This window comes from Lolium perenne, chromosome 5 (genome assembly GCF_019359855.2).
Source record: "Lolium perenne isolate Kyuss_39 chromosome 5, Kyuss_2.0, whole genome shotgun sequence".
In the NCBI taxonomy this organism is placed as follows: Eukaryota; Viridiplantae; Streptophyta; class Magnoliopsida; order Poales; family Poaceae; genus Lolium; species Lolium perenne.
The window spans coordinates 265,702,157-265,726,726 of record NC_067248.2 but is presented as its reverse complement, the minus strand read 5'-3'; the positions used below and the strand labels follow the sequence as shown (position 1 = coordinate 265,726,726).

The following is a 24,570-nucleotide window of genomic DNA, read 5'->3' as shown; positions in this document are numbered from 1 at the left end:
CTAATTGTGCTCTTCCCTTGCATTACTTCGACTCATGCACATGGTGTTTCCCATATTTAGAGATTTGTCTGGAAATCAGCTCAGTGGAGCAATTCCCTCTGGATTTCTCAAAAGAATTCAAGATGGCTCCCTAAATCTAAGGTTATTTTAATTTATTACTAAAGTTATTTTATTATATATAGGGGATGGGGATTAAGGTCGTTTACCCACTTGTTTTTTAATCAAACCTATATATGATAAGATATAAAGTTCACTAAGAACCTTGTTTAACCTTTTTGGGTAGATATGGCAACAACTCAAACATTTGCACCGACAGTAATTCATGCCATCCTGCTAAAATGAAGAGCAAGCTGGCCATCTACGTTAGTGTCCCTATGGTTGTGATTGTGCTATTTGTATCACTGACAATGACACTCTTATGCTTGCTGAGACGGAAAAATCCAGGTGAATCTATTTGGCATGAGCACATTGATTAGCTGATATGTTTCCACATCCATGAACACTAGTAATGCTAATCGTTCATTTTTCCTATACAAAAGGATCAATCAACAACACACTTGGACTTGAGACTCGTCGGTTCACATACATCGAACTCAAGAGGATAACCAAAAATCTGCAACAAGTTTTGGGCAAGGGAGGGTTCGGTTATGTCTACCATGGCTTCTTGGATGATGGCACTCAAGTAGCGGTAAAGATACAGTCACAATCTTCCAATCAAGGTGATAAGGAATTTCTAGCAGAGGTACAGTTTATATAAGTGCTATTATGTATCACGTTGTCTTTTTTGTTTCTTTCCTTATATTCCGAAGTCCTCATACTCCAGTGTCATATTTCTCTCTGTACATGTGTGGTCAAGGTAAGTTTACAATATATTCATCTAGACTTTTGGAATGAATAAGTTTGTCAACATAAATTTATAGTCAATACCAAATGTTATTTATAAAGTCAACACATAATTACTTATTTAGGTTCATATATTGACCCGGATTCATCACAAGAATCTTGTCTCCGTGATTGGTTACTGCAATGATGGGGAGCACATGGCACTTGTTTACGAGTTCATGCAGGAGGGAACCCTGGAAGAGCACATTTCAGGTACATAATTTGTTTAACAACATACGTTCAATGACTTTAAGCTACCTTGTAAAATGGACAACTTGTAAATGCAAATCATCTAGATAACAATTTGAATAGTGTACTAGTTTAAAATTTACAGTTCCGTTTTCAATATAAATCATCTAGATAACAATTTGAATAGTGTACTAGTTTAAAATTTACAATTCTGTTTTCAATGCAGGAAGAGACCACAATGGAGTATGCTTACGTTGGAAACATAGACTCCGTATAGCAGTCGAGTCTGCTAAAGGTACTCACTTTGATTCGGAATAGTGAGTTATCTCTACTAAATGTTGTTTCTCATAATCTTGAGTGTCGGGGTGCAGGGCTAGAGTACCTACACAAGGGGTGCAACCCACCTTTGATTCACAGGGATGTGAAGGCATCCAATATCCTTTTGAACTCAAGGATGGAGGCCAAGATTGCTGATTTTGGATTGTCCAAGGCTTTCAATCATGGTAAAGAGACCGCTCTGTCTACGGATGCGGTTGTTGGTACACTTGGATATGTGGATCCAGAGTACGGCTATTGATCCCTTTACCGATGCACTAAAATAGTTATATAGTGTACCATTATTTGAATACTAAGTGGTACTTAAATCATTATGTAGGTATCAGACAATAGGGAGGCTGACGACAAAGAGTGACGTTTACAGCTTTGGCATCGTGTTGCTAGTGATTGTTACGGGAAAGCTACCAACCCTGAATAACCCGCAAAACATGAGTATCATCGAGGGGGTGCAACAACAACTATCACAAGGCAACATCGAGGGTGTGGTTGATGTGCGCATGCATGGTGACCACGACATAAATAGTACATGGAAGGTTGCTGAGATCGCACTCAAGTGCACCTCAAAGTCCTCAATGCATCGACCCACCATGACCGATGTCGTGGCACAACTACAGGAGTGCCTCAAGCTAGAGGAGGACCGTGATGACGGCGACATGAATCAAGGATTCTACACTTCCATCGATAGAACTGACCTGGACTGGAGATATGATGCTTACCCTGTGCACCATTCCATGAACATGAACGAGAGCAGAACTATGATGGAGCATAATTTTGGGAGGGTGCCAACTATGGACACCGGTCCTGCCGTTCGATAAGACTTGTTAGTTGTTTTCCTTTGGCAATTTATTTTATGTCATACTTTTCATAAGAAATCTCACTGATAATCTAGACTTAGTATTTTCATGGTTAAATTTGTGTCAAAGTAAAGTTGATTGAACAATGTGTCATAGAGGCACAGAAGTAAAGTCTCACTCTACTACCAAGCGTATAATTGCCAAATTATCATATTGATGATAGGGTAATGTCAAATAACGTGACATATACGATTTGCAAAGAACATGAGGATATAAAAGGATCAAGGCTATTAACTACCTCTTCCACGAGCGCGCATGGTCAATAGCACATATGTTATATTATGTTATGATTAGTAAACCAAAGCAACTGGATTATTTGTACTCTACTGTAAGTGGGAGTGTTGGATATGGTACCCTAGAGGCAATAATAAAGGGTATTTATTATTATATATCAATTGTTCATAATAACAGGTCTAGTATCGAAATAACAAAGGGAAGACGTTTGCGGTTCAATGACTTTATATTCGTAGAACACAAACGGATCATTATGGTTCTCCAGAACCCCTTGGTGATCTTTGATCGGAGAGATTTCTCGATCATGTCTTTGTAGGGAGAAGCTCTAGTCCAGCCCGGAGAATCGGTGGAGAAGGCCAGACGAGGTGGCTTGGAGAGAGACAGGGGAGAGAAAGAAAATGGGAGGTATCTGCTATCAGTTGAAATTGACTCTAGTGGTTAAACTTTGTAGAACTTTGCAAACCTCTATGAAACATAAAATATAGAAGCAAGACAGTTGAAGAAAACATACCAACTCTGGGTCCAGCCAACTGCAACCACTACCGGCGACTGAGGTTGCGTTTATTGGCGGCGTGCAAATCAGCGAATAACCAGCAGAAGAGATAGTTCACAATTGTGTCTTGTGCAAGAGCCAAGGTTTATACAAGAGGGTAACAAAGGGTTTCCAGGCATGTTATTAGAGCATCTCTAGCATATGCGGAAAACCTCAAACCCCAATCCGCGTATCCAGGACACCCCAAGGCGGATTTGGGGTTCGAAAAACGCGAGCACAGTTCAGATACGGCATATAAAACTGCAAATCTAAAAAAAAACATGCGCAAGACGGAAGATCAATTCGTTCGGACAGTTCGTGCGAAAATTGACCCTAAATTCGACTACATTACATCAAAAGGAACTCGAATTTCCTAAATTCGAGTTGAAATCCGCCGCCATGGGACTATATTATAGCAAAATCAGCCCCGGGATACTCACCGGAGCCCTGTGCCGTGGCGGCGATGCGTCGGAGCGGCCTCACTCCGTGTCGATGCCAAGGTCGACGAAGACGCGGCCCTGCTCCTCGGCGATATGCTTCCATTCGGCGGCCTTGTCTGTGCCGCGCTCGCTGGAACGCTCGATGAGGCCGACCACGGTGGCGAGGTCGCGCTCCTCGACGAAGTTGCCCGGGGCGAACCCCGCGTGCCCGAGCTGCGGGAGGCGGCGCTGCAGCTCCTCGTCGTCGAGGAAGTCGTTGGGAGCAAACTGCGGGAGGCACGGCAGCATCGGCTCCTCGTCGATCTCCATCTTCACCAGCAACGCCATCGACGGGCGCTGGCGGGAGCTCGACCCCGACGATGACACCGTGGAAGCGGAGGAGGCGCGGCCACGGCGGTAGCGCTCCGACTCGCGTTTGGTGAAGGAGGGCGGCGCCGCGACGCCGTAGTTTCTCCGCCTCCGTCTTCTCGCCGGCAGGCGGAGTGGTGGAGCTCCCACCGCGCTCGGTGGAGCGTCCCCCGCGGCCTATCTGGCCGCCCCCGCGCCCGTGCCCTGCCACCATCATCGCCAGCGGGAGGTGGGGTTGCTCGATCTACACGCCGTCGCGTCGATTGCTCGGCGGAAGGGCGGGGATTTGATGTCAGCGGGAGGCGGAGAGGCGGAGGAGCGGATGGGGTTGCCTCGCCGACCGCTATATATGTGGATTTTTTGGCGGTTTGGGCTGCGGCCTGGATCCTTTTTCCAGGCCAGACCCCAGATGCGAGGTCTGGTCTGACCCAAAAACGGCTGAAACCTCCATATCGGCCCGATGTCGCGTTTCTAGGCCGATATGGGGGATCTGCTTAGTCGATAATATTAGTTGATAAGTTAGCACACGGGAATAAGGAGCACACCGGAATAACGAGCACACCACCTGCATGTAGCGTGCAACCATCGAGAGAGTTTAATAAAACGTGCCAACACTCTCGGTCAAATCAACTGCAAGCTGGGGCGTCGAATAAGTCTGCACTATTGGCAGAGTGCAAATCTGTTAAGAGAGTTGCCAAGCTGTCTCTAATAAAGCAAGTCAACTGCACTCTTGGTCGTCGCAGAATTAACAGATATTTTTACAGGCTCATGGTCACATGATGTTTCATAGTACTAGTGCCCTGCCAAGTGTGGGAACCAAACTATACTACACATAGGCATATATAGTTGTAGAGTGGAAAGATCCAGTAAATGCCAGCCGGAAGAATGGGGCGGCGATCGGTGGCGGTCCAGTCGGTTTTGACGCTCCTCCTCGGAGTACTTCATGTCGGCGGACAGCGCGCCCTAAGTACCGCAGGTGAGCCGTCCCTACAGTTACCAACAACATCGATCATATACGCGCGGGAAATTAGCTAGTCCAGATCGATCTGTACTGTATATGCGCGGGCATTGCTGGAATGCAGGTTTCATCACCATAGACTGCGGCCTGCCGGCGCAGACGAGCTACGTGGATCCCATCACCAAGATACCTCACATTTCGGACGCCGGATTCGTAGACGCCGGCTACAACCGCAACATCTCGGCCGAGTACATGAAGCCAGAGTCGCAGCTGTCGAGGGGCTACCACAACGTGCGCAGCTTCCCCGACACGGAGCGCAGCTGCTACACGCTGCCGTCCCTCGTGCCCGGCTCCAAGTACCTGCTCCGGGCCTTCTTCCGGTACAGCAACTACGACGGGCTGGAGAAGCTCCCCATCTTCGACCTCTACCTCGGCGTCAACTGGTGGCGGACGGTGAACATCTCCGAAGCCGAGCAGCCGGTGATGGCCGAGGTCAGTGCTGTGATCCCAGACGAATCGGTGCAGGTCTGCCTCGTCAACACCGGCTCGGGGACGCCGTTTATCTCCTCGCTGTTTCTGAGGCCTCTCGAGAACACGCTGTATCCGCAAGTGAACCGCACGCAGGGGCTGATCCTCATCGACAGACTCAACATGGGCGGCACCGGCTTATACCCAATTAGGTGGGTGACTCGATCTCAAGCAGGGTACACATCCATCTTGTACGTGTTGGTATTAACGTAGTATGATGATCATGTACAGGTACCCGTACGACCCATATGACCGGGCTTGGATCTCGTGGAACGACCTCAGCCTCTGGACCAACATCTCCACAACGGAGAAGGTCCTGGGCAATATCTGGGACCTCCGCTACTACGTCCCTTCCACAGTGATGCAGACTGCCATCACCACACTTAACGGCTCCATGTCCAAGACCATCGAGGTGTCCTTGGCCACCGAACTGGACCATCTCGACCTTATGCCCGGGTACGCATCACTTGTTTCGTTTATTGTCGTAACATGCATGCCTGTGGAAGGGGAGGTGGTTTATTAACGAGGAACTAATTCCCATTAATTATAGATGCATTGCAATTGTCTATTTCGCGGAGCTACAGATCCTGCTCGGCAATGTTGTCCGTGAGATCAGTGTCGCCGCTGATGGGGGCAAGCATAACAATGTGACCGTTCCCAAGTACCTCGTCACCAACGCCATGTACAACCCTGAACCTCACCCATGCTCCAGCCGGTACAACATCACCATCAAAGCCGGGGAAAACTCCACACTGCCGCCAATACTCAACGCCTTCGAGTACTTCTCTGTCATGTCCACGGCCAATCTTGGCACGGTCATCCGCGATGGTATGTATACCGAATTACCTATGGACTTTTATTTGGTCTATGAGATGTCGGTTCATAAGTAAAGAGTATGCATTTCAGCTATTTTTTTCATTTTTTACTCTTAATTAGGTCTCAGCCACAAAATAGTATGATTTTCTTTCAAAGATAAAACATTGACACAATATGAATTTGTCTCTTATTGAATTCAATCAACAACTCTAGAAAAAAAAAAGGACATATCAAACTATGAAAAGTAGTATAGTTTCTCCAGCCACCCAATTTTAGAGCATCTCTACCGGCGACCCCCATAGTGTTTTCCATATGGCTATTGTGGTCCAAACAAACAAAATGCTCACACCGGCATCTCCAATAGAAAATCCACCTCATCACACGTCCAATAGAATAATCGGCAACCCCCAACCGCATCGATACATAGGACCTCCATTGGGGTCAGCGGCAACTATCAGCAACAAACTTCACGTAAGAAGTTTGCCATCGGCCCACGCGTCAACCTCGCCCACCCCCCCCCCCCCCCCTACTTACCCTCCCTCTCACATTTTAAATTTTGCACTCTCCTCTACCAAACACACTCTCTCTCCTCTACCATTAGTTGCCGACACATGCTATGGGGGTTAACCGGTGTGGACAGTCTTTTTCCACCATATGTGCCACCGGGTAGTATTTGGGGGTGAGACATATTTGAATTCTTATTATTTCCTTAAAAATCGTTGTAGTCTTGTAGAGGCTAATCCTACCGCATTTCTTTCATAAAAAAGTATGTCTAGCTTGGAGTTATCTTTTTTATAATATTTCTAGAGTCATGAATTTAATTTAGATTGGAGAATTTGTGGGTGGCGGATACACATTATAAATCATATAAAATATTTATATTGTTATGTGTTATCATCGTAGGCGCATAGTCGATCTACCAGAAATCAAGTAATGATAGCACGAAGACAACACCGAGATTTGCTAACGCAATTTGGCAACTTGCATACTCTATGGGGCATGACTACGAGCGCTCATCCCCATTGTTACCGCTGCACCGGCCTCCTTAGTCACCGGCACAAGCTGTCGACTCTCCTTGCATGCCTGCTACTATCAAGTCATTATAGATTACAATGTGTGGCACCCCCCTCACATTATATAGGAGGCCTAGACCACAAGAGTCTGACTCTAACACTACTTGTACCTATCCACACCTAATAGAACTCAAACTCGCCTTAGTCGCCGTCACATGGGCACCAGTGATCCTTTTTTTATATTAATTAAAATCATATTTCTAAATTTCTGGAAAAAAAATCTGAAAATAAATCATGATGTAGCCAGTATTGTATCCCACAATCATGTGAACTTTCAACTAGAAGTAGTGTGTATTTTGGGCTACACAAAAATAAAAAAATGTGTGGATCTAAGTATAGTGATTCAAATCTCTAAAAAGAAATAAGACTTTTCATTTTTGTGTAGCAAACAAAACATTTGTAATTAAGATTTTGCACGTTAGTGGGATACATCATCGGATCCTTTTAGAATTTTGTTACATAATATTTTAAAACACATAAATATAATTTTCGAATTTTTTAAATACGATAAGAGCATTGGTGCCCAGATCCAAAATGACTTTTCGGTGGCGGATACACATTATAACAGTATCATATAAAATATTTATATTGTTATGCTTTTTTGGTGGTGGTTAGACACGAATAGATATCACGGGAGCACCATATAACATATTAAATAAACTACTGGATCTGAATACATCCCATTGGTAGGTCATAGGCCTTTACTTGATATCTGCATGGTCTAATAAAACTGCGCTTCTTTGTCTTGTGTGCTACCGCGGGAAAAAAGTTTCTGCTATCAATGCAATCAAAATTAAGTATCAGGTGAAGAAGAATTGGATGGGTGACCCGTGCGCTCCAAAGAAATTTGTGTGGGATGGGTTGACCTGCAGCTATGCTATTTCTGACCACCCAAGAATCACACACATGTAAGTGTAGTTCTAATTTGATAGCACTCATGTAAATTTTCACGGCTGAGGAGATACTTTGCATTCATAGTGTCGATGTACCTTAATTTGTTCCGGTGTCGATAATCTATGATATGATCTGATCCCCAAAATCTAGTTTATCACATTCGGTGTTTTGTTTAAATATTTTTTCATTTTTTGTCTGGCACCATTTAGAAATAAACAGTCTGTCGTGCTGTATCCTCAAAACACAATCCTTAGTTGGAATCACTGTGTACGCTTGCAGAAATATGTCCTATGGTGTCTTAAGTGGCGACATATCAAATCATTTTGGAGAACTCAAAGACATCCATTATTTGTAAGCAGGATATTACAAACCCATTTTTTCATTGAAGTTTATTAGGGAAGATGTTCACGTGTATTTTGTCTCATCTCAGGGATTTGTCGTACAACAACTTGACAGGATCAATTCCTAATGTCCTAGCACAACTACCTGCTCTTATTGTGCTGTAAGAAACTCTTATTACTATATGATATCTTTGTTTTTTTAATAAAGATATGATATCTTTGTTAGCTAAAACCATTTTTGACACCTTTGCTTTTGTTATCAATGCAACATGCTTCTACAGAGATTTGACAGGAAATCAGCTTAATGGATCAATTCCTTCTGGTCTTCTGAAGAGAAGTCAAAATGGCACCCTAACTCTAAGGCAACTTCATGCTATTTAGTTCTTCTATCATTGCTTTCAGAATTGCTTGGTCGAAATTGTTAATGATTTCTTCTTTTTGATAGATATGACAAAAATCCAAACCTTTGCAGCCACAATAGCGTCTGCCAGCCCACAAGAAAGAAAAACAACTCTATGCTTGCCGTCTATATTGCTGTTCCGATAGCTGCAGTGGTTGTGATAGCAGTACTGATAGTACTGCTGATTTTCAGGGTGGGAAAAAAGAAAGGTGACACTTGGCATAAACACTACATCGTTTTATATATATAGTTCTCCATATATAGTGCAATCAATATATATTTTGCAATAAAGAACAGAGCAGTATATAGTGGATAACACTCAACTACGTACTTTGATTTCCAAGGATCGGCCCCGGGCATCAATGGACAGCTGGACAACCGCCAGTTCACATACAAGGAACTGGAGGTCATGACGGACAACTTCAAGATAGTACTTGGCCAAGGTGGCTTCGGCCCTGTTTATGACGGCTTCTTGCAGGATGGTACTCATGTGGCAGTCAAGCTGTTGTCCCAGTCTTCCAATCAAGGCATCAGAGAGTTCTTGACAGAGGTACTGTCTAGTAAAATGTAATTAACTAGAGCAACCACAATTTCAGTCAATTAAATTTTAGAAATAATGGCATGTATTCTTTGTCTCGCTCAGGCTCAGACATTAACGAAGATTCATCACAAGAACCTTGTCTCCTTGATTGGTTATTGCAAGGATGGAGAGTATTTGGCTCTTGTCTATGAGCATATGTCTGAAGGAAATCTCAATGATAAACTTAGAGGTGCCCTACTCCATCTGTATGAACGACATATTTTTACTTTGGTCCAACGTTCGAGACATTACTGACGTCAAATGATCTTCTCCAGGGAGAGAGGGCAACATGGTATTCTTAACGTGGAGACAGAGACTCCGTATTGCACTGGAATCCGCATATGGTATATTTTAATTTAGAATATCATATTGTTTCTATGTTTATATCTCTGTTTGGCTAGAACTTTGTAGTATACCGCTAATCTGTACAATTTCATTGTCCATGATATGATGTGTATGCAGGGCTTGAGTATCTACACAAGGCCTGTAGCCCGCCCTTCGTTCACCGTGATGTCAAGACATCAAACATCCTACTGAATGCAAATCTCGAGGCTAAGGTTTCCGACTTTGGCTTGATGAAAGCTTTCAATCACGTCGATGATACTCATGTATCCACGGCCAGAATGATTGGCACACCAGGCTATATTGCACCTGAGTAAGTGATAGCTACCTTTTCCTAAGTGTGATTTGACCTTTTATTATGGAATGTTTTGACCATTATATATATATCTTCTTGTGACATGACTCAAATCAACTGTAAAGATATGCGATGACCCGACAACTGACGGAAAAGAGTGACGTGTATAGCTTCGGCATCGTGCTACTGGAGGTGGTCACAGGACACTCCGCCATCCTACAATCCATAGAGCCCACCCATATTGTCCAGTGGACACGACAACACCTTGTGGGGGGAAATATCGAGGAAGTGGTGGATGCGCACATGCAAGGTGACTACAATGTTAATGGCCTATGGAAGATCATGGATGTTGCACTCAAGTGTACCGCGCAAGATCCGGCACAGCGGCCAACAATGACTGACGTGGCGACCCAGATCCAAGAGTGCCTCGAGCTAGAGAGCGAAGGGCACACCAGCAGCAATGCTAATAGTAGGGTCGACATGAATAATGGAAGCATTGGCGACTATAGTCTACCAGTGTGACAAAGGGCCATTTAGTTCCAATGGCCAAAGTCTTTTGCGAGGACTACAGCCTTCATCACCTCCCACAACCGGTCTTGTACTCTCTAGGCATACAAACACGCCATGTATTATTCAACTGTAATAGAAACTTCTATTTTTTCCTTAAAAAGAACATAACACTCAAGTGACAAGGTACAAACCAACCCATCGGGCATGGGGCTGTGGTGGGGCCCACTTTGTAGAGGGGCTGAGCCGGAATTCTTTTTTAGAACGTCGGTAGGCAAATCCCAAAGGAAGGCTGATGTCCCCTCGGCGGTGAACCCCTTGTTTGTGTTGCTGAGACATGACCGACCTACATTTCTTCTTAAACTTCTGTGCTTGGTGGAAAAGAAGCAAACAAAGGACATCTCAGGATGGTACATCCCAACTATGAGGTACGTCAGCCTTTGGAGGGGCAAGCAGTTTCGCCAAGATTTTTCTATTGATAGAGTTAAGGGCTCAGCTCCCCCGATCGTTATATTACATCTTGACTTAAGTGCTGAAATATTACATCTTGACTTAAGCGCTGAAGCGGAATAGTGCGCCATCGCCAACACTATCCCTGAATGCTGGTAGCTCTGTCAATTGCTCAGCGAGCTACATCCCGTTCTTGAAACTAGTCTAATCTTATGGGCTTTATGGCAATTAATGCTCGTTTACAAGCCATGAGACCAAAAATATGTATACTATGTTAATATTAATAAAATGCTAATCAAATGAACACAACGTGTCACGCAGCAACCAGCATCATCTATGTTAAATCTCACTGAACAAATGAAGTAAAACCAATCAAAACCTGAACTGGCAGCCTTGAAGTTGTTACATAGCCAAGACATACATGTGGGCTGTAACCAATAAAACCAACACTCCCAAGGCCTGCAATGTGCAAGAAAGCGAGCTGCCAATCCAATGGTTTTTACATCAGGAAAAGTTTGATCAGGCCCCTTCTACTACATGTCTAGCGCACCACACGGCTCGACACCTAACGCACATGAAAGAAACCGACAGGTATCGATCAGTTTGTAACATCCAACAAAGTTGCCATCCTCGCTCTAACCATTATCGTAATCCCTGCATGTGAGGACTGCCACTCCTCGATGCAACCCCGGTTCTCTGACGCTTTTCATGTGGGGTGCAGTGCAACAACATCACCCATTGTCACGGTGGCACTTGAGCAGGTGACATAGAGCAGTAAAACAGCAGGTAAAAGTCACTCGTCAATAAACTGGGATCCTCTAAAACTTCCCAGGCTCAAACAGCGGGAAGGAGCCCGTGCGAGCCCTCTCGCCACGGATATCACGCTGCTGGGCGCTCGGATCTCTGCTTGCCTCGGGGCGCGCTCTTGTGCCCGCCTCACTCCTTTCAGCGTTGATGCCAGTGGTACTCAAGATGGGCCCACCAAAGAATATCGACTGGCCTGTGTATGTCAACCTCTCAGAGGGCTGCCCTGGAGGAATCGCTGCTGAAGATGCGTTTGCAGGCGCAAGATTTCTACCATGGTTGCCCGGTTCGCCACTTGGGTTTGCCAAGAAACCTGGGTTTCTTGCGGGGAGCTCGACACCAGGTCCTGTTCTTGTTTGCGCAAGTACTGACACGTACCGCCCAGCCTCTTGATCCCATACAACAGATGCTCTTCGGTTCTCCCGGACATAAGATGTGGCTGACTGAAACATTGGGTTGTTTATCTGTGTGGTGGGAACAGGTGGCCTTGTAATCCCTAGCGCAGGCCTTTCGGGAGGTGGAGCTGGATGAGGCGCTACGCGAGACTGAGAGTGAGTGGCGAGCTTGTGGATGTGGACCGGGCTGCTTAAACTGCTCGCAGTCTGTGTGCCTGTCTCGTAGTCATCCATGCTTGCAAGACTCTGCGGGTATGAGTTCTGAAGAGGAGAGAGCCTCATCTCGCTCCGGGATTCCTTTGTACCGTTGTAGTCGACACTCATGCTACTCCTGACGCTGGCATTACCACTGGAGCTAATGTCAGCTTCATGGCCATGGCGGGCATCTATTGGCCGGAGAACAGAGGATGATGCCCGAGCTTTGGCTGCAGCTTTCATTACCTCGTTCCTGTCCAGCTTTGCAAGGCTTCGGGCACTGATCTTCACTGGCTTCTTGGATTTGTTTGCTCTTTCAGCATATCCAGCAGCATCAGGATCCACAGTTGAAGGTACCATCCCAGGGTCCAAATGTGGAATCACTTCATCCTGGTTGAAGGTTTCAGTACAACTAAATTTAGTATGACCATAGGATTGCTTCCAACAATATAATTATTATTTTTCTATCTCAAAGTCATGACTAAACTTTCAAAGATGTAGCACTTGAAGTACGCAACTTACGTGATCAATAAATATTCTTGGAGGTGTACACCAAGCACCCTTGTGGTGAAGGCCAAGAGAACTTCCAACACTGAATCCTGTGGTGGCTGAATTTGATGGGGAATAGATGATATTTGCTCCTTCCTCATCCTCTGGAAGTCCCTCACTCATAGCTCTCATTGCAACCACATAATCATAGGTTGTGATCCCCTGATACAGAATATAGACAAAGAACGCAGCTGAGCAAGCAAGATAAACTTTGCATATATATTACATTTCTGGTGCGAGGTGTGAGTCGAACCTTTCTGATCAATATCATGTGGAAGAAGAAAAGTTCCCCTAAAGGTACGCAGGCCACCAATGAAAGCAAAGTGAATAAACCCTGGACATAAGAATTTTACAATTCAATTAATTATAGGTTAAGAAGACATAAAAATTCTAAAAAGCAAGAACCTGTGAGTACTACTCAGTATACATTAGACCCAATTTGTATGTACCACAGGTATTGCAATGATAATGTAAGAAGATAGTTCAAGAATCCTAAACAGTAATTAATGCACTTCCACAAGGTAAAAATAATGAGCTACCAAGCACATCAAAAATTCGTTGTATTCCAAGTTTCTTACAAGAGACTGCAACTGTAATACGAAACAATAACTTAAGTAACATCATAACTTTTTATCAGCATGTATGGACTACAGCAAAATAAAAGGAAACAGTATTGGAATACCGCATCAGATGATGATAAAAGATGCTGCTTGCCTGCTTCAGATAACTTACTATAAACAAGAGGGGATAAAAAAGTGCAACAAATCCTTATGGTACTTACTACAATGACAGCAAAGGGAGCAGGAGTCAAGCCATTTCCAAGCTTTTCTTGGATATTTCTTGTTGAATTCTTATCGACAAAGCAGATGACAAGAACAGCAATGCCCACTCCAACTTCAATTGCAAGCTGTCACACAGGAGAGTAAATATTCAGTACCATAAAGAGAAAATAATAACTTTATACGAACCTCTACAGGCAATAAAAATGATATGTTTTAACTACTGCAGTTCTCTTGCATGCTCTCAGAACAACATGATATGTATAACAGGTCAGCATTACAGACCCATAAGAGACTGATGGCCATCAGAGCAATAAACGTGAAGTAGTTCTTCCGCCCAACACAATTATTCAGCCACTGCAAAAGATGCCCGTATCAGCTATATGCAATTAAAATATCAGAAGGTAGAATGCTAACACAGTCCAAGAAAGTCACCCGACAATGATGATCAAATCCATCCACACACTTGTCACAACTTCTGCAATGTTTACTGAATTTGCAAACCTGTAAAATTAATTTATTAAAAAAATTAAATGGGCATTAGCTTCAAATAAGCCTACTGCATGCTAAAATCAGCATACCTCAGCATTGCATAATGTGCAAAAAAGAGCTTCTTCGCCACTAGCTTGTTGCTCTGAATCATCAGGCTTTCGGCAGTCCTCCTTGACAAATAAAGCGCACACGATCCCACCAAGGAAGTAACAGTTTGATCTTTTCTTCGGCAGTTGTGAGCTCAGATTTATGTTTGCTTCCCCTATAGACGAACCTCTCTGATTAGAATGGCCATCTAGAGAGCTTCTGCAAGTAGATGTTGGAGAGTGAGTTCCAACACCACTGTTTGCTTTCTGGGGTAAGTTTATGCCTCCCGATCCATCGTTGTTGACAGGTACATTGATAAATCCATCCTCAAACTTTGACATGATCCCAGGATCAGCAGGATTAATACTTGTGCACCGGACGTAAAGGATGAAAACAGCCAATGCCTGGAAATGATGTGGAGAGTGGAAATGATCTTTCATAATACTACAAGATAGCCTCTCTTCACTTCAGATAATCAGAAAGACATAAAAATAAGGACACTTTTGAAGACTTACAATGGGAGTATAAATGCCGATCGCAACATACTCAAGGACTTGCTTTCCCAGAAATGGTGCAAAGAAGGCATAAAATGCAACCACCAGAAGGAAGAATACAGTGATTGCAACAATCTGCCAAAAAAGACATTATAAATTAGTAAAAAATGTGAAACAGGCCCTTAAAAGTGTGAAACTTGTACGAGAACTGATCCCACAACTATATAATAGACTGTAATTCCACAAGTGCATTCACTTCTCTTCTCTCTACATGCATATTAGATTTTCTACAAATCCAAGGCTTCTGCAACAGTTAAATAGTAATGATCCTCTCCAATTTTAGTGTTTGTTCATATGGTTCAATCACTTGGATGGGCATAGGCTGTAGGTGCAAAATCATAAGATTCCAAACCATACAACAACAGACATTGTTACAAAAAACAAGCAGATATGAACAAACATTAGCAATGTATCACAGAAATGTAACTGAAGATTAACAAGCTTGGGCTTGGCAATAATATTTTTCTCGGAATGTAACTGAAGATTGACAAGCTTCGGCTTGGCAGTAATATTTTTCTGAGGCCTGAACAACTGGCTATCCTTTTATTGAACAGAACCAAAACCATGAAACAATCACTTGACAACATCAAGTGACTACATCAGATGGAAAAGTTGCCTATGTTGCCAAAAATCGCCATACACAAAGATATTTCAATGGTGACACTTTGGCCTTTGCCACAAGAGAAACCAAATTAGTAGCCTGCAAGCGGAAGAGTTATCGCTGCTCTTAATCAGGATGAGTGTTTTTCTACCAAATTTGTGAGGTCCATAACATTCAATGCAAAATTAGAAAAACTGTAATCTCCAAGGTTTAAAGAAAAAGCTTAGGTGTTACTGAGCTAAATCTCCCATAAGCAGCAGATCGATTAAATTTGAGCATATTGTCTTGGCAATCAGTAGCCACTAGAACAGAAAAAAAAACAGGCAAAACGTCCACGGGATCACCTGGCCCGAATTATTCCAAATCCCCACCCCTAACATACAAAACAAACCAATGGCACAGCCAAACTGTCCCTTTGGGAACCTTCCTACATGCAGACAGAAATAGCACAAAGCTCACAGGTTCAGACATCACTCCTCCATAAGTGGATAATGTAGCAAAGAGGGTTTTACTACTTCCAGCTGAATTAACAAGCAACCGTTTCAGACAGAAGTACACCGTTTAACAACCCTGCTTTATCCGACCGCAAGGGCCCAAAAGGAGGAACAACCCAAGATCGATGGCTCAACGAACCATAACAAATCTAAATAACACAGACAGCAGAATTCGCCAGATTTCTAAGCCGTTTCACAACCTCTGCATCCAGACTCAATCCCTCTGGAACTCACATCACCGTTACGCTAATATATTTCGCGGGTGACCCTTCGCCCCAAGAGAAACTAGACTATTATTAGCATTTAAAAGGAGAAATGTTTTTGCTACCACGTAACCAGGAAGAGTTTTCTACCGAATGTGCGAGGTTCCTAAAATCCGATGCTAAATTAGGAAACGATCTATGGTTTCAGGATAAAGCTTAGGAGGCACGGAGCTAAATCTCCCACATCCAACAGAACCCACAAAGTAGACAGAAACATTGTGATTCTGAACCACTATTAGTGTACAAACCAACTTAAAAGCTGCACCTATTTTTAGCCGTTGAATCGACTACATTTTAGCATAATGTATCGGCAAACACTAGCCACCAGTACAAGAAAGGAAACAGGCAAAACGTTCACGGGATCACCCGGCCCGGTTAAACAGTGATCTCCAAGGTTTAAAGAAAAAAGCATGGGTATTACTGAGCTAAATCTCCCATAACCAGCAGATCAATTAAATTTGAGCATATTTTCTTGGCAATCACTAGCCACTAGTACGAGAAAAAAATCGGCAAACGTCAACGGGATCACCCGGCCCGAATTATTCCGAATCCCCAATCCTGATGGAGAACAAGCAGACATACAAAACAAACCAATGGCACGGCCAAACTGTCCCTTTGGGAAGCTTCCTACATGCAGACCGAAATAAGCACAAAGCTCACAGGTTCAGACACGACTCCTCCATAAGTGGATAATTTAGCAAAAAGGGTTTTACTACTTCCAGCTGAATTAACAAGCAACCATTTCAGACAGAAGTACAGTTTATCAACCCTGCTTTACCCAACCGCAAGGGCCCAAAGCTGAGGAGCAACCCCAGATGGCTCAACGAACCATACCAAATCTAACTAACACAGACGGCAGAATTCGCCGGATTTCTAAGCCATTTCACAACCGCTGCATCCAGACTCAGTCCCTCTGGAACTCACAACACCGTTACGCAAATATATTTCGCAGGTGACCCTTCGCCCCAATAGAAACTAAACTATCATTAGCATGTAGTGAGAAATGTTTTTGCTACCACGTAACTAGGAAGAGTTTTCTACCGAATGCGCGAGGTTCCTGACGTTCGACGCTAAATCAGGACAAGATCCATGGTTGAGGATAAAGCTTAGGAGGCGCGGAGCTAAATCTCCCATAGGCAACAGAACCCACAAAGTAGACAAAACCATTGTGATTCTGCACCACTACTAGTGCACAAGCCAACTTAAAAACTGCACCTATTTTTAGCCATTGGATCGACTACATTTCAGCATATCCTCTCGGCAATCACTAGTCACAAGTACAATAAAAGAAACAGGCAAACCCAACCTGGTTCACTCCAGGTCCGAACTATCCCTTTGGGAGCCTCTTCCTACATGCAGCCGGAAATAGACAAAAAAAAAACCACATGTTTCAGACCTCGCTCCTGGGTAAACGGGTGATTCAGCAAAGAAGTGTTTTGCAGAGAATACATATCAACCCTGCTTCATCAGACCAGTCAAAACCGACGAACAACCCTAGATAGCTCGACGAATATTTACCAAATCTAACACAAATTCGACAGATTTCTGAGCCATTTCGCAGTCCTTCCGGACTCAACCCCTCTGGAACTCATGTTACCCATGCGCCTCCACACAGGCAGACACACACACCAGAAGAAGAGGGGGGGAAAAGGAAGAATGAGAGAAACCAACCACCGCCAAGCTGGCTCTCTCCCTCCGACAGATCTTCGACCGGAGAATTCCCAGCGGCGCGAGCTCACTGGGACGGAATCGCGCAGAGAATTCCTACGGCTACCGACGACGCAGCGACGGGATCGCGGCGACGGACCAGAGTAAAGTCCAGTACTTTGTCCTGGCTGCGCCGATCCAGGGACCCGGAGAGGGAGAAGGGAGGGGAGTGGGCGAACCTGCAAGGTGTGCGCCGGGAGCTGCCACCCGTGCTTCCTCGCCATGGCTGGCGGCGCTCCCTCTCTCCTCGGTCGCCGGCGGCGGGCGGCGGACGCCTCCCAAAATGCTTTTCGGGAGGTGGGTTTGGTAGTGTCAGTAATTACGAGAGAAGAACAGGCTCAAAGATTTCAACAGAATTATAAATAAAACCTCTCTCTAGACTGGGTTTTCGCTTGCCTTTTCCAGAGTGATTTTCTCTCTCTAGAGTGATGATGGTGATCTGTGATGCCCTTTCAGTATTGGTTTGTTTTGTGGGATTATTGGTCTGTTGGGGAAGATTGGGTCAACTAGGTTCTAGAGATTTGGATTTTTGGGGGTTTGGAGAAGATACAAGGTGTGTTTTTGGTGATTTGCAAACCTTATGCTTCTGGTCATAAAAAGATTTTGGTAGCATTTGTCGCATAAATCCGAGGTGGTGGTTAGTTAGGACCTACCGGGACACGCGGCGGCGGACCTACCACAGTGGCGAGAAGGTGCATCTCCCCTTTTGTATCGCCTTAAGGAACCCAGCAACAGGTGTCGGCCATGGAGCTCTAGGTCGAAGATTTTATGTCCATGTTGAAGGTTTTAACGTGGGAAACCTAAAAAACCCTAGGTTCGCAAATTGGGCGCGAAAAGTCCCCTCCAGCATTTGATTTTCTTGTGTATTGAATGCCATTGTAAAGAGCATACTATATTTGCTAATTAAACGCAGAAATTCTAGTCTAATTTATGAAGCAGTAAATATATGGCTCATCACTAGTTATGATCCAAGCTCCGTCGCTGGAATCGGCCTCATATGAATTAATAATCTGTAATCTTCGTCATTTATTGCCGATGGCAAGTATCAGACCACATCAAGCCATCCGCTTCCACCCTCCTTATAGTCGTGTTCTAGTGGACTGGATTTTTTTTCTTCTATCAGAAAGGCACGCGTTCCGTCGACATTATAAGATATTTAAAACATAATAAATATTTTTTTTGTAAACAATAATGTGTACATTGAAGCATGAACGTGAGAGAAAAAAAAAGGCATAAGGAGGAACCCGATTCACATCGGCGAGTTTTCTTGGAAATTCCCTTTAAAACATAAACCCCTCTATAAAATACTCTTGTCCCAAAATATAAGGAGCTCCTTAAATTTCATTACTCGACAACTTACAACTTTGACTATGATTTATGCTTACAATATGTTCAGGAAATTTGTATAAATATATATGACATGAAAGAGATTTCCAATACAAATGCAAGGATACAATGTAAACATATGCACTCCATATAATTTCATACTACCTCTATCTCAAGGCTTAAGGCTTATATTATTTTTTTAACTTAAACGAATTAAAGTTTGATCAAACTTTTAGAACAATCTATAAATAAATACGATATTTTGTAGATACCATATGAAAGTATATTTCATTATCTATCTAATGATATTGATTTTGTACTTTCTATTTTTTGATAAAAATTTGGTCAAACTTGACATAGTTTGACTTTCTGAATAAAATATAGGCCTTAAGCTTTGGGATGGAGGTAGTACATATTAGTGGTGAAAGTCATGTATCAAAGACCGTGCAAAAAGTCGTGCATTATAATTAGGACGGAGGAGGTATGTACTCTAGCTTTATTAATTAACAAAAAAATAGTGCTCTCGCCGGTTACTTTGAAGAAGAAGAAAAAAGCACTAGTTACATTGCCACATGCGGCACTAGTTTCCAATGTGCTAGGTCGTTGATTATTATAAGTGATCCTGCGACACTTTTATTCTTTTTTTTTCTCTGAATAATTTGGCGATTAGGCTTGAGCCAAACATTCCACGGGAGGACAGCAAGAAGAATCTCAACCGAACGGGCACATTCTTCATCCATCTCTTTTATGCTTCCAATCATCAGGAGAGCAGGTTCTTTATCGGGAAAAAACATCAGGAGAGCAGGTGACGTGAGCGGGGTCAGGATAATAAGGCCACTCACGTAATTCCAAGAGAAACCGTATAAATTGGTTGCGTGTCCTCACTTGCACGAAATTTTCTTGGCATTTGCGTTTGGTCCGGACGGCTTCTGTACATGTACGGGGTACGGGGTAGCGTAGAAACTGGAGTATTTCTCTATTTTTTATGTATAGGAAAAATAGCCGGAACGATCTTTCTCGGCGTAGGAACGACCAGGACTTGGGCTCTCATGCTTCGGGTAAATTTACATGTCTTTTCTCTTTTTTGGAGGAAACAGACCTCTCTCTAGACTCTCTCTTAACCTTTTTCATTGCCCTGTGGTTTTCTCTCTCGGTGATCTGTGATACCCTTTTCTGAGGCGTGGTTTGTTGGGAAGGTCGGGTCAATAAAGGGCTGGTTCTAGGTAGAGACGGAGCTGCCATATTGTCATTGGGGTCAGCTGACCCTAGTGAATGTTGCAAAACTACTCACTAATTAGTACTACCTTCATTCCAAGGCTTAAGGCTTATTTTTTTTTGGAAAAGTTAAAGCAAGTAAAGTTTGACCAAACTTTTAGAATAAACTATCAATAAATATGATATTTTGTAGATAGCACATGAAAATATATTTTATTATCTATCTAACAATATTAATTTTGTATTTGAGATGTTAATGTTTTTTTATAAAAACTTAGTCAAACTTAACATAGTTTGACTTTCTGAAAAAAAAAGCCTTAAGCCTTGGGATGGAGGTAGTACTAAGTAGTGTTATTTTGCATAAGATGACACCAGTGAATTAGAGATAATATTGAGCTGATCCCACTCAGATTCTTTCCTAACTTCGTCCCTAGTTCTAGGGATTCTTGGAAGATACTCTATGGAATAATGGCAAGAGTGTCAAGGTGTTGAGAGCTATTTAGGATCATGATTGTAGATGATTAAGAGAAGATGCAATGTGTGTTTAGATTGTCAAAGTTTAAGCTTTTCGTCTTGATTTTTTTCCCTATGAGATCTGTTTCATCAACCCAAGGCGGAGCTTAGTGAAGACCCGCTAGGGCACACAGTGGTAGAACTAGTAGGGCAACGTCCTTTGGCGGAGCATGGTACATCCTCCCTATATGGCCTTCGGTGACCGAGTGATGAATCTTCAAATCCTAGGTCTCACCAGTCGCCACTGAGGGGTCGTGCCCTCCCACCGAGGACATGATTTTCTTGCTCATTAAATAGTGCTATGTAGAATATTAAAGTTTTAGTCTAATTTCATGATGCAATGAGTGTTTGAACCTTAATTAATTATGCCCTAAGGTCTGCGATGGTGATCAGCCTCTAAATCCATATTCCATAATCTTCATCATTTCTTGTGATCTGATAATATTGATTTGACATGGTACATGTTGGTAGTTTTTTCTAAAAAGTTGATCAAAGTTTACATCGTTTGACTGTCGGGAAAATTCGAAATTAAGTGTCTTGTAAGCGGCCATGCAACACCTTCTCCCCTTGGAATTTAAGAGGATTAGGTTTAAGCCAATCATTCCACGTGATGACAGGTAGAAAGAATCTCACCAAACCTAGCTGGATACATTCTTCTCTTAACAATAATTAACGGAGTTGACATCATCACGAGAGAGCAGTTGACACGAGCGGGCCAGAATAATACGGGCATACAGCCACTCACGTAATGACGTAAATCCAAGAAATAGAATTTGAGTGAGCACGAAGGAAACCTGGTAGTGTTGTGTCCAAATCCTGCTGTTCCAAAAATAGTATCCACTTGCCCTATCTCGACAGCTTCGATATAGGAAAATGCTACCAACTCTGTTTAAAATAATAACTTGCTCAATAGTTTTTAAAAACGGTTATATCTATAAACTAAAACATGCTTAGATGAAACCGTATCTAGATAATTTTAAGCAGCTTATTTTAAGATGGAGGAGGTACTATTAAACAGCTGGAGAATCATGTGTTGCGTTCCACCGAGCGCGTGGGTGGGGGAGGGTGGCCATCATTTTAGTGCCCCAACAGCCCACACACAAAAATGCACTGATTTATCCACTCAATACCGTTCGTCCCCATCGCATGATCGTATCCATCACGCCTCCACCAAAATCGATTCTTCCCATCGCTGGTGCTCGGTGCGTGAGGAGCTAAGAGGGGCGGCTTGGCACGGCTGGTGAAGCCTTGAGTTGGGTTGCTCGCTAGAGGAGGCAGGGTAGCGAGCAGAATCGGTGTATTCAGGATTGCGAGCACGAAGGCAGGCGGCGCGATGATAGTTTTGTAGTAGGTTTGTGTGGCGGTCTAGGGGGGCGACAGTGGGTGGTGGATTAGGGCGGGCGCTCGCACGGTTGGGAGTTGCCGCCGTCGCGAGGGCGTCCATGGTTGCTACGACAGCACCGCCGCCAGCGTCACATGCCTCGCCGCCGAGGCACTGTGACGCCACTAAGGTCTCGCATCTACTGGCGATGACTCCATCCGTCAAAGCCGCTCCTCCCACCGAAATTCTTGGTGCTCCCATGCGAGGTCTCCATTGACGACATTATGCGCTTCTACCACGAAAGTCAGGTGTTCCGAGCGGGAGCGGACGCTACTACCACCATTCTATGGGATTTGCATCAGAGGCGACTAATTTTTGCTACAAGCGTTATTTAAATTTGCATCATAGAAAGAAAATGTTTGCTACAACCGTTTTGTTGCATCATAGGAAATGTTTTTATTTAAAATTGTTCTATGGTTTTTGCACCATATCTTCCCTAGATTTGCATCATAGGAAGACTTTTTTCTTGGACAAATCCTATTTTGCTACAATAAAAGTAAAAAACAGGAGTTTTTTTTACATATAAACTGTTGCAGGTTTTAGACAAAGTTGGACATGTGTCACCGTGGCGGGGATCCCAGGGTGCCCAGCCCTTCCCTTCGATGTACACCTGGGTATTCCTCGGGCCGGGCCAAAAAAAAGCCAGACCATAAATTTCTAGGCCCGAGCCTGGCCTGGCCCAACCTTCAAGCTTACAAATCGGGCCCAAATCCGGCCTGAGCAGAGAGAAGCCTAGCCTAGCCCAACAAACCTGGCCCAAACTAGGCTAAAATCATGTTTTTTGCAAACTCTAGCCCAGCTTGCTCTCACTGTCATAGCTACTTTGACTGCTTTTATACGGTTCAAAACACTTGTGAGCACTCTGATAGCTAGCAGGTCCGAGACATTTGTAACTAACCTTGCTGTGACCCACACCACCACTTACTGTATTAACATGTAAAAGGCACGAACGTGTTGTATTAGTCTGATAATCCATGGAGCTGAGTTCCAGAGGCTAGGCGTGATAACTAATTTGTACGTAGAGGGTTTCAGAGGCTCGGCGTAAATCATGATTCTCAACATGCTGATCACCGGAACTGTAGGAACTCCTCAGAATGTATGTTGTTAACCAACGAACCATGCTAGCTGCTATTGGCCCTGCTGATCATAATCATGCCTGAATATGCCCTGCACGGACTACGTTTTGACCTCCATGCCCCAGCAGATGCATCTAAAGCTGACGCCCTGATTGCAGCTTGTGCCTCAGCTTGCCGATCGATATGCCTCGAGCGTGAACCACGCGCTCCTGAGCGCTGGTGTCAAAGTAATATCCAGGGTACTCACGGCCTCAGCTCACGGCAGTGGTGCGAACCTCCTGCCTCTGAAGAGTTATGCACGTACGGAACACCAAGCTGCTGCTGCTGCTAATGAACATTATAGACAGTGTCTTAATATCAGTCACCCAGAATGTATGTTGTTAATGGAGATGACAAACAAAAAAAATGCAAATTGGCGGGGACCGTGGGGTATAGACAATCAACTTGATAGCGCAAATGAAAAGTTCAACCGTTATAACGAGACTGGTCATATCAGTTCCACAAAATCAGCAATTCAAAAATTAAGGAAAACTGCACAGAAGGTAAGGTAGTATATCAAAAATTAAAATACTAAGCCTGCGGTATACTAGAGGTCACACATTACCTGAAGCAGTTTCAGGTGATTTACCTTTTTATATTAAGGACACTAATATATTTGCATTATGTCAGAGTTCTAGTTGTAATTCATGTTATTCTTGAAGCGCAGTTGCAGGAGCTTTACCTTGTTTATCCATGATCATAATCAGTTCTAGCTGTAATTCCTTAAGTAGTGAGGCAGTTACCTCTTAATTTGAAAAAATGAACTATTAGTGTTTGTAGATTTATAAATGAAGACAAAAGTCTTTGCACTGCCCCAATTTATTTTATTCATGACCATTGGCAAGTGACTTTGCATTTCGGAATGTGAGAAGAATTTTTTTAAACGTAAAAATAATTTGATACGAATATTGGTGTTGTATCTAAATAGAGACATGATGTTTCAGAAGCTCTAGCATGTCAAGCATGAACCGCTCTTGAGTGCTGGTGTCGAACAGTCGAAGTACTAATAAATATCCAAGGTACTAATCATAGAACATCATGTTTAGTGGGTACTTAGCTGCCGCTGCACTGCTCTGATCCTGGCCCCAGCTCACGGCAGTG

The 24,570-nt window shown here is 43.6% G+C and overlaps 2 protein-coding genes and 1 pseudogene across 3 annotated transcripts; 2 read left to right on the top strand and 1 right to left on the bottom strand.

Moving 5' to 3' along the window:
- Positions 1-2,276, top strand: part of LOC127303019 (putative leucine-rich repeat receptor-like serine/threonine-protein kinase At2g19230) — a 31,441-nt pseudogene extending 29,165 nt beyond the window's left edge.
- A 2,424-nt stretch (positions 2,277-4,700) lies between these two features.
- On the top strand, positions 4,701-10,606 carry LOC127304434 (senescence-induced receptor-like serine/threonine-protein kinase). Its single transcript, XM_051335123.2, has 14 exons — positions 4,701-4,791; positions 4,898-5,453; positions 5,533-5,757; positions 5,852-6,129; positions 7,960-8,098; positions 8,364-8,435; positions 8,515-8,586; positions 8,707-8,787; positions 8,871-9,034; positions 9,170-9,375; positions 9,469-9,595; positions 9,681-9,749; positions 9,868-10,060; positions 10,168-10,606. Exons 1-14 carry the CDS (start codon positions 4,701-4,703, stop codon positions 10,562-10,564), a joined length of 2,670 nt encoding a protein of 889 aa, XP_051191083.1. The 3' UTR covers positions 10,565-10,606.
- A 756-nt stretch (positions 10,607-11,362) lies between these two features.
- Positions 11,363-18,425, bottom strand: LOC127303018 (probable protein S-acyltransferase 19). 2 transcript variants are annotated; one of them, XM_051333762.2, is made up of 10 exons: positions 18,289-18,425; positions 18,099-18,205; positions 14,816-14,929; positions 14,303-14,704; positions 14,157-14,225; positions 14,007-14,078; positions 13,724-13,849; positions 13,196-13,276; positions 12,916-13,104; positions 11,363-12,783 (listed from the first exon to the last, which is right to left on the bottom strand). In XM_051333762.2, the coding sequence occupies exons 2-10, from the start codon at positions 18,141-18,143 to the stop codon at positions 11,818-11,820; spliced, it is 2,064 nt and encodes a 687-aa protein (XP_051189722.1). In that variant the 5' UTR covers positions 18,144-18,205; positions 18,289-18,425; the 3' UTR covers positions 11,363-11,817. The 2 variants fall into 2 exon arrangements, with proteins under 2 accessions (XP_051189722.1, XP_051189721.1); XM_051333761.1 differs by lacking the exon at positions 18,289-18,425 and having other exon boundaries at positions 18,099-18,267.
- Positions 18,426-24,570: the final 6,145 nt, after the last annotated feature.

Bases quoted from the DNA above. Each gene is read 5' to 3' on its own strand.
- LOC127303018 (XM_051333762.2), bottom strand. From the start codon at position 18,143: ATGGCGAGGAAGCACGGGTGGCAGCTCCCGGCGCACACCTTGCAG. The intron at 14,226-14,302 runs GTATGCTGATTT...TTAATTTTACAG, and splicing joins GCACATTATGCAATGCTGAG to GTTTGCAAATTCAGTAAACA. The intron at 13,850-14,006 runs GTCTGTAATGCT...CCTGTGTGACAG, and splicing joins TGGCCATCAGTCTCTTATGG to CTTGCAATTGAAGTTGGAGT.
- LOC127304434 (XM_051335123.2), top strand. From the start codon at position 4,701: ATGGGGCGGCGATCGGTGGCGGTCCAGTCGGTTTTGACGCTCCTCCTC. The intron at 5,454-5,532 runs GTGGGTGACTCG...GATCATGTACAG, and splicing joins ACCGGCTTATACCCAATTAG to GTACCCGTACGACCCATATG. The intron at 9,035-9,169 runs GTGACACTTGGC...TTGATTTCCAAG, and splicing joins CAGGGTGGGAAAAAAGAAAG to GATCGGCCCCGGGCATCAAT.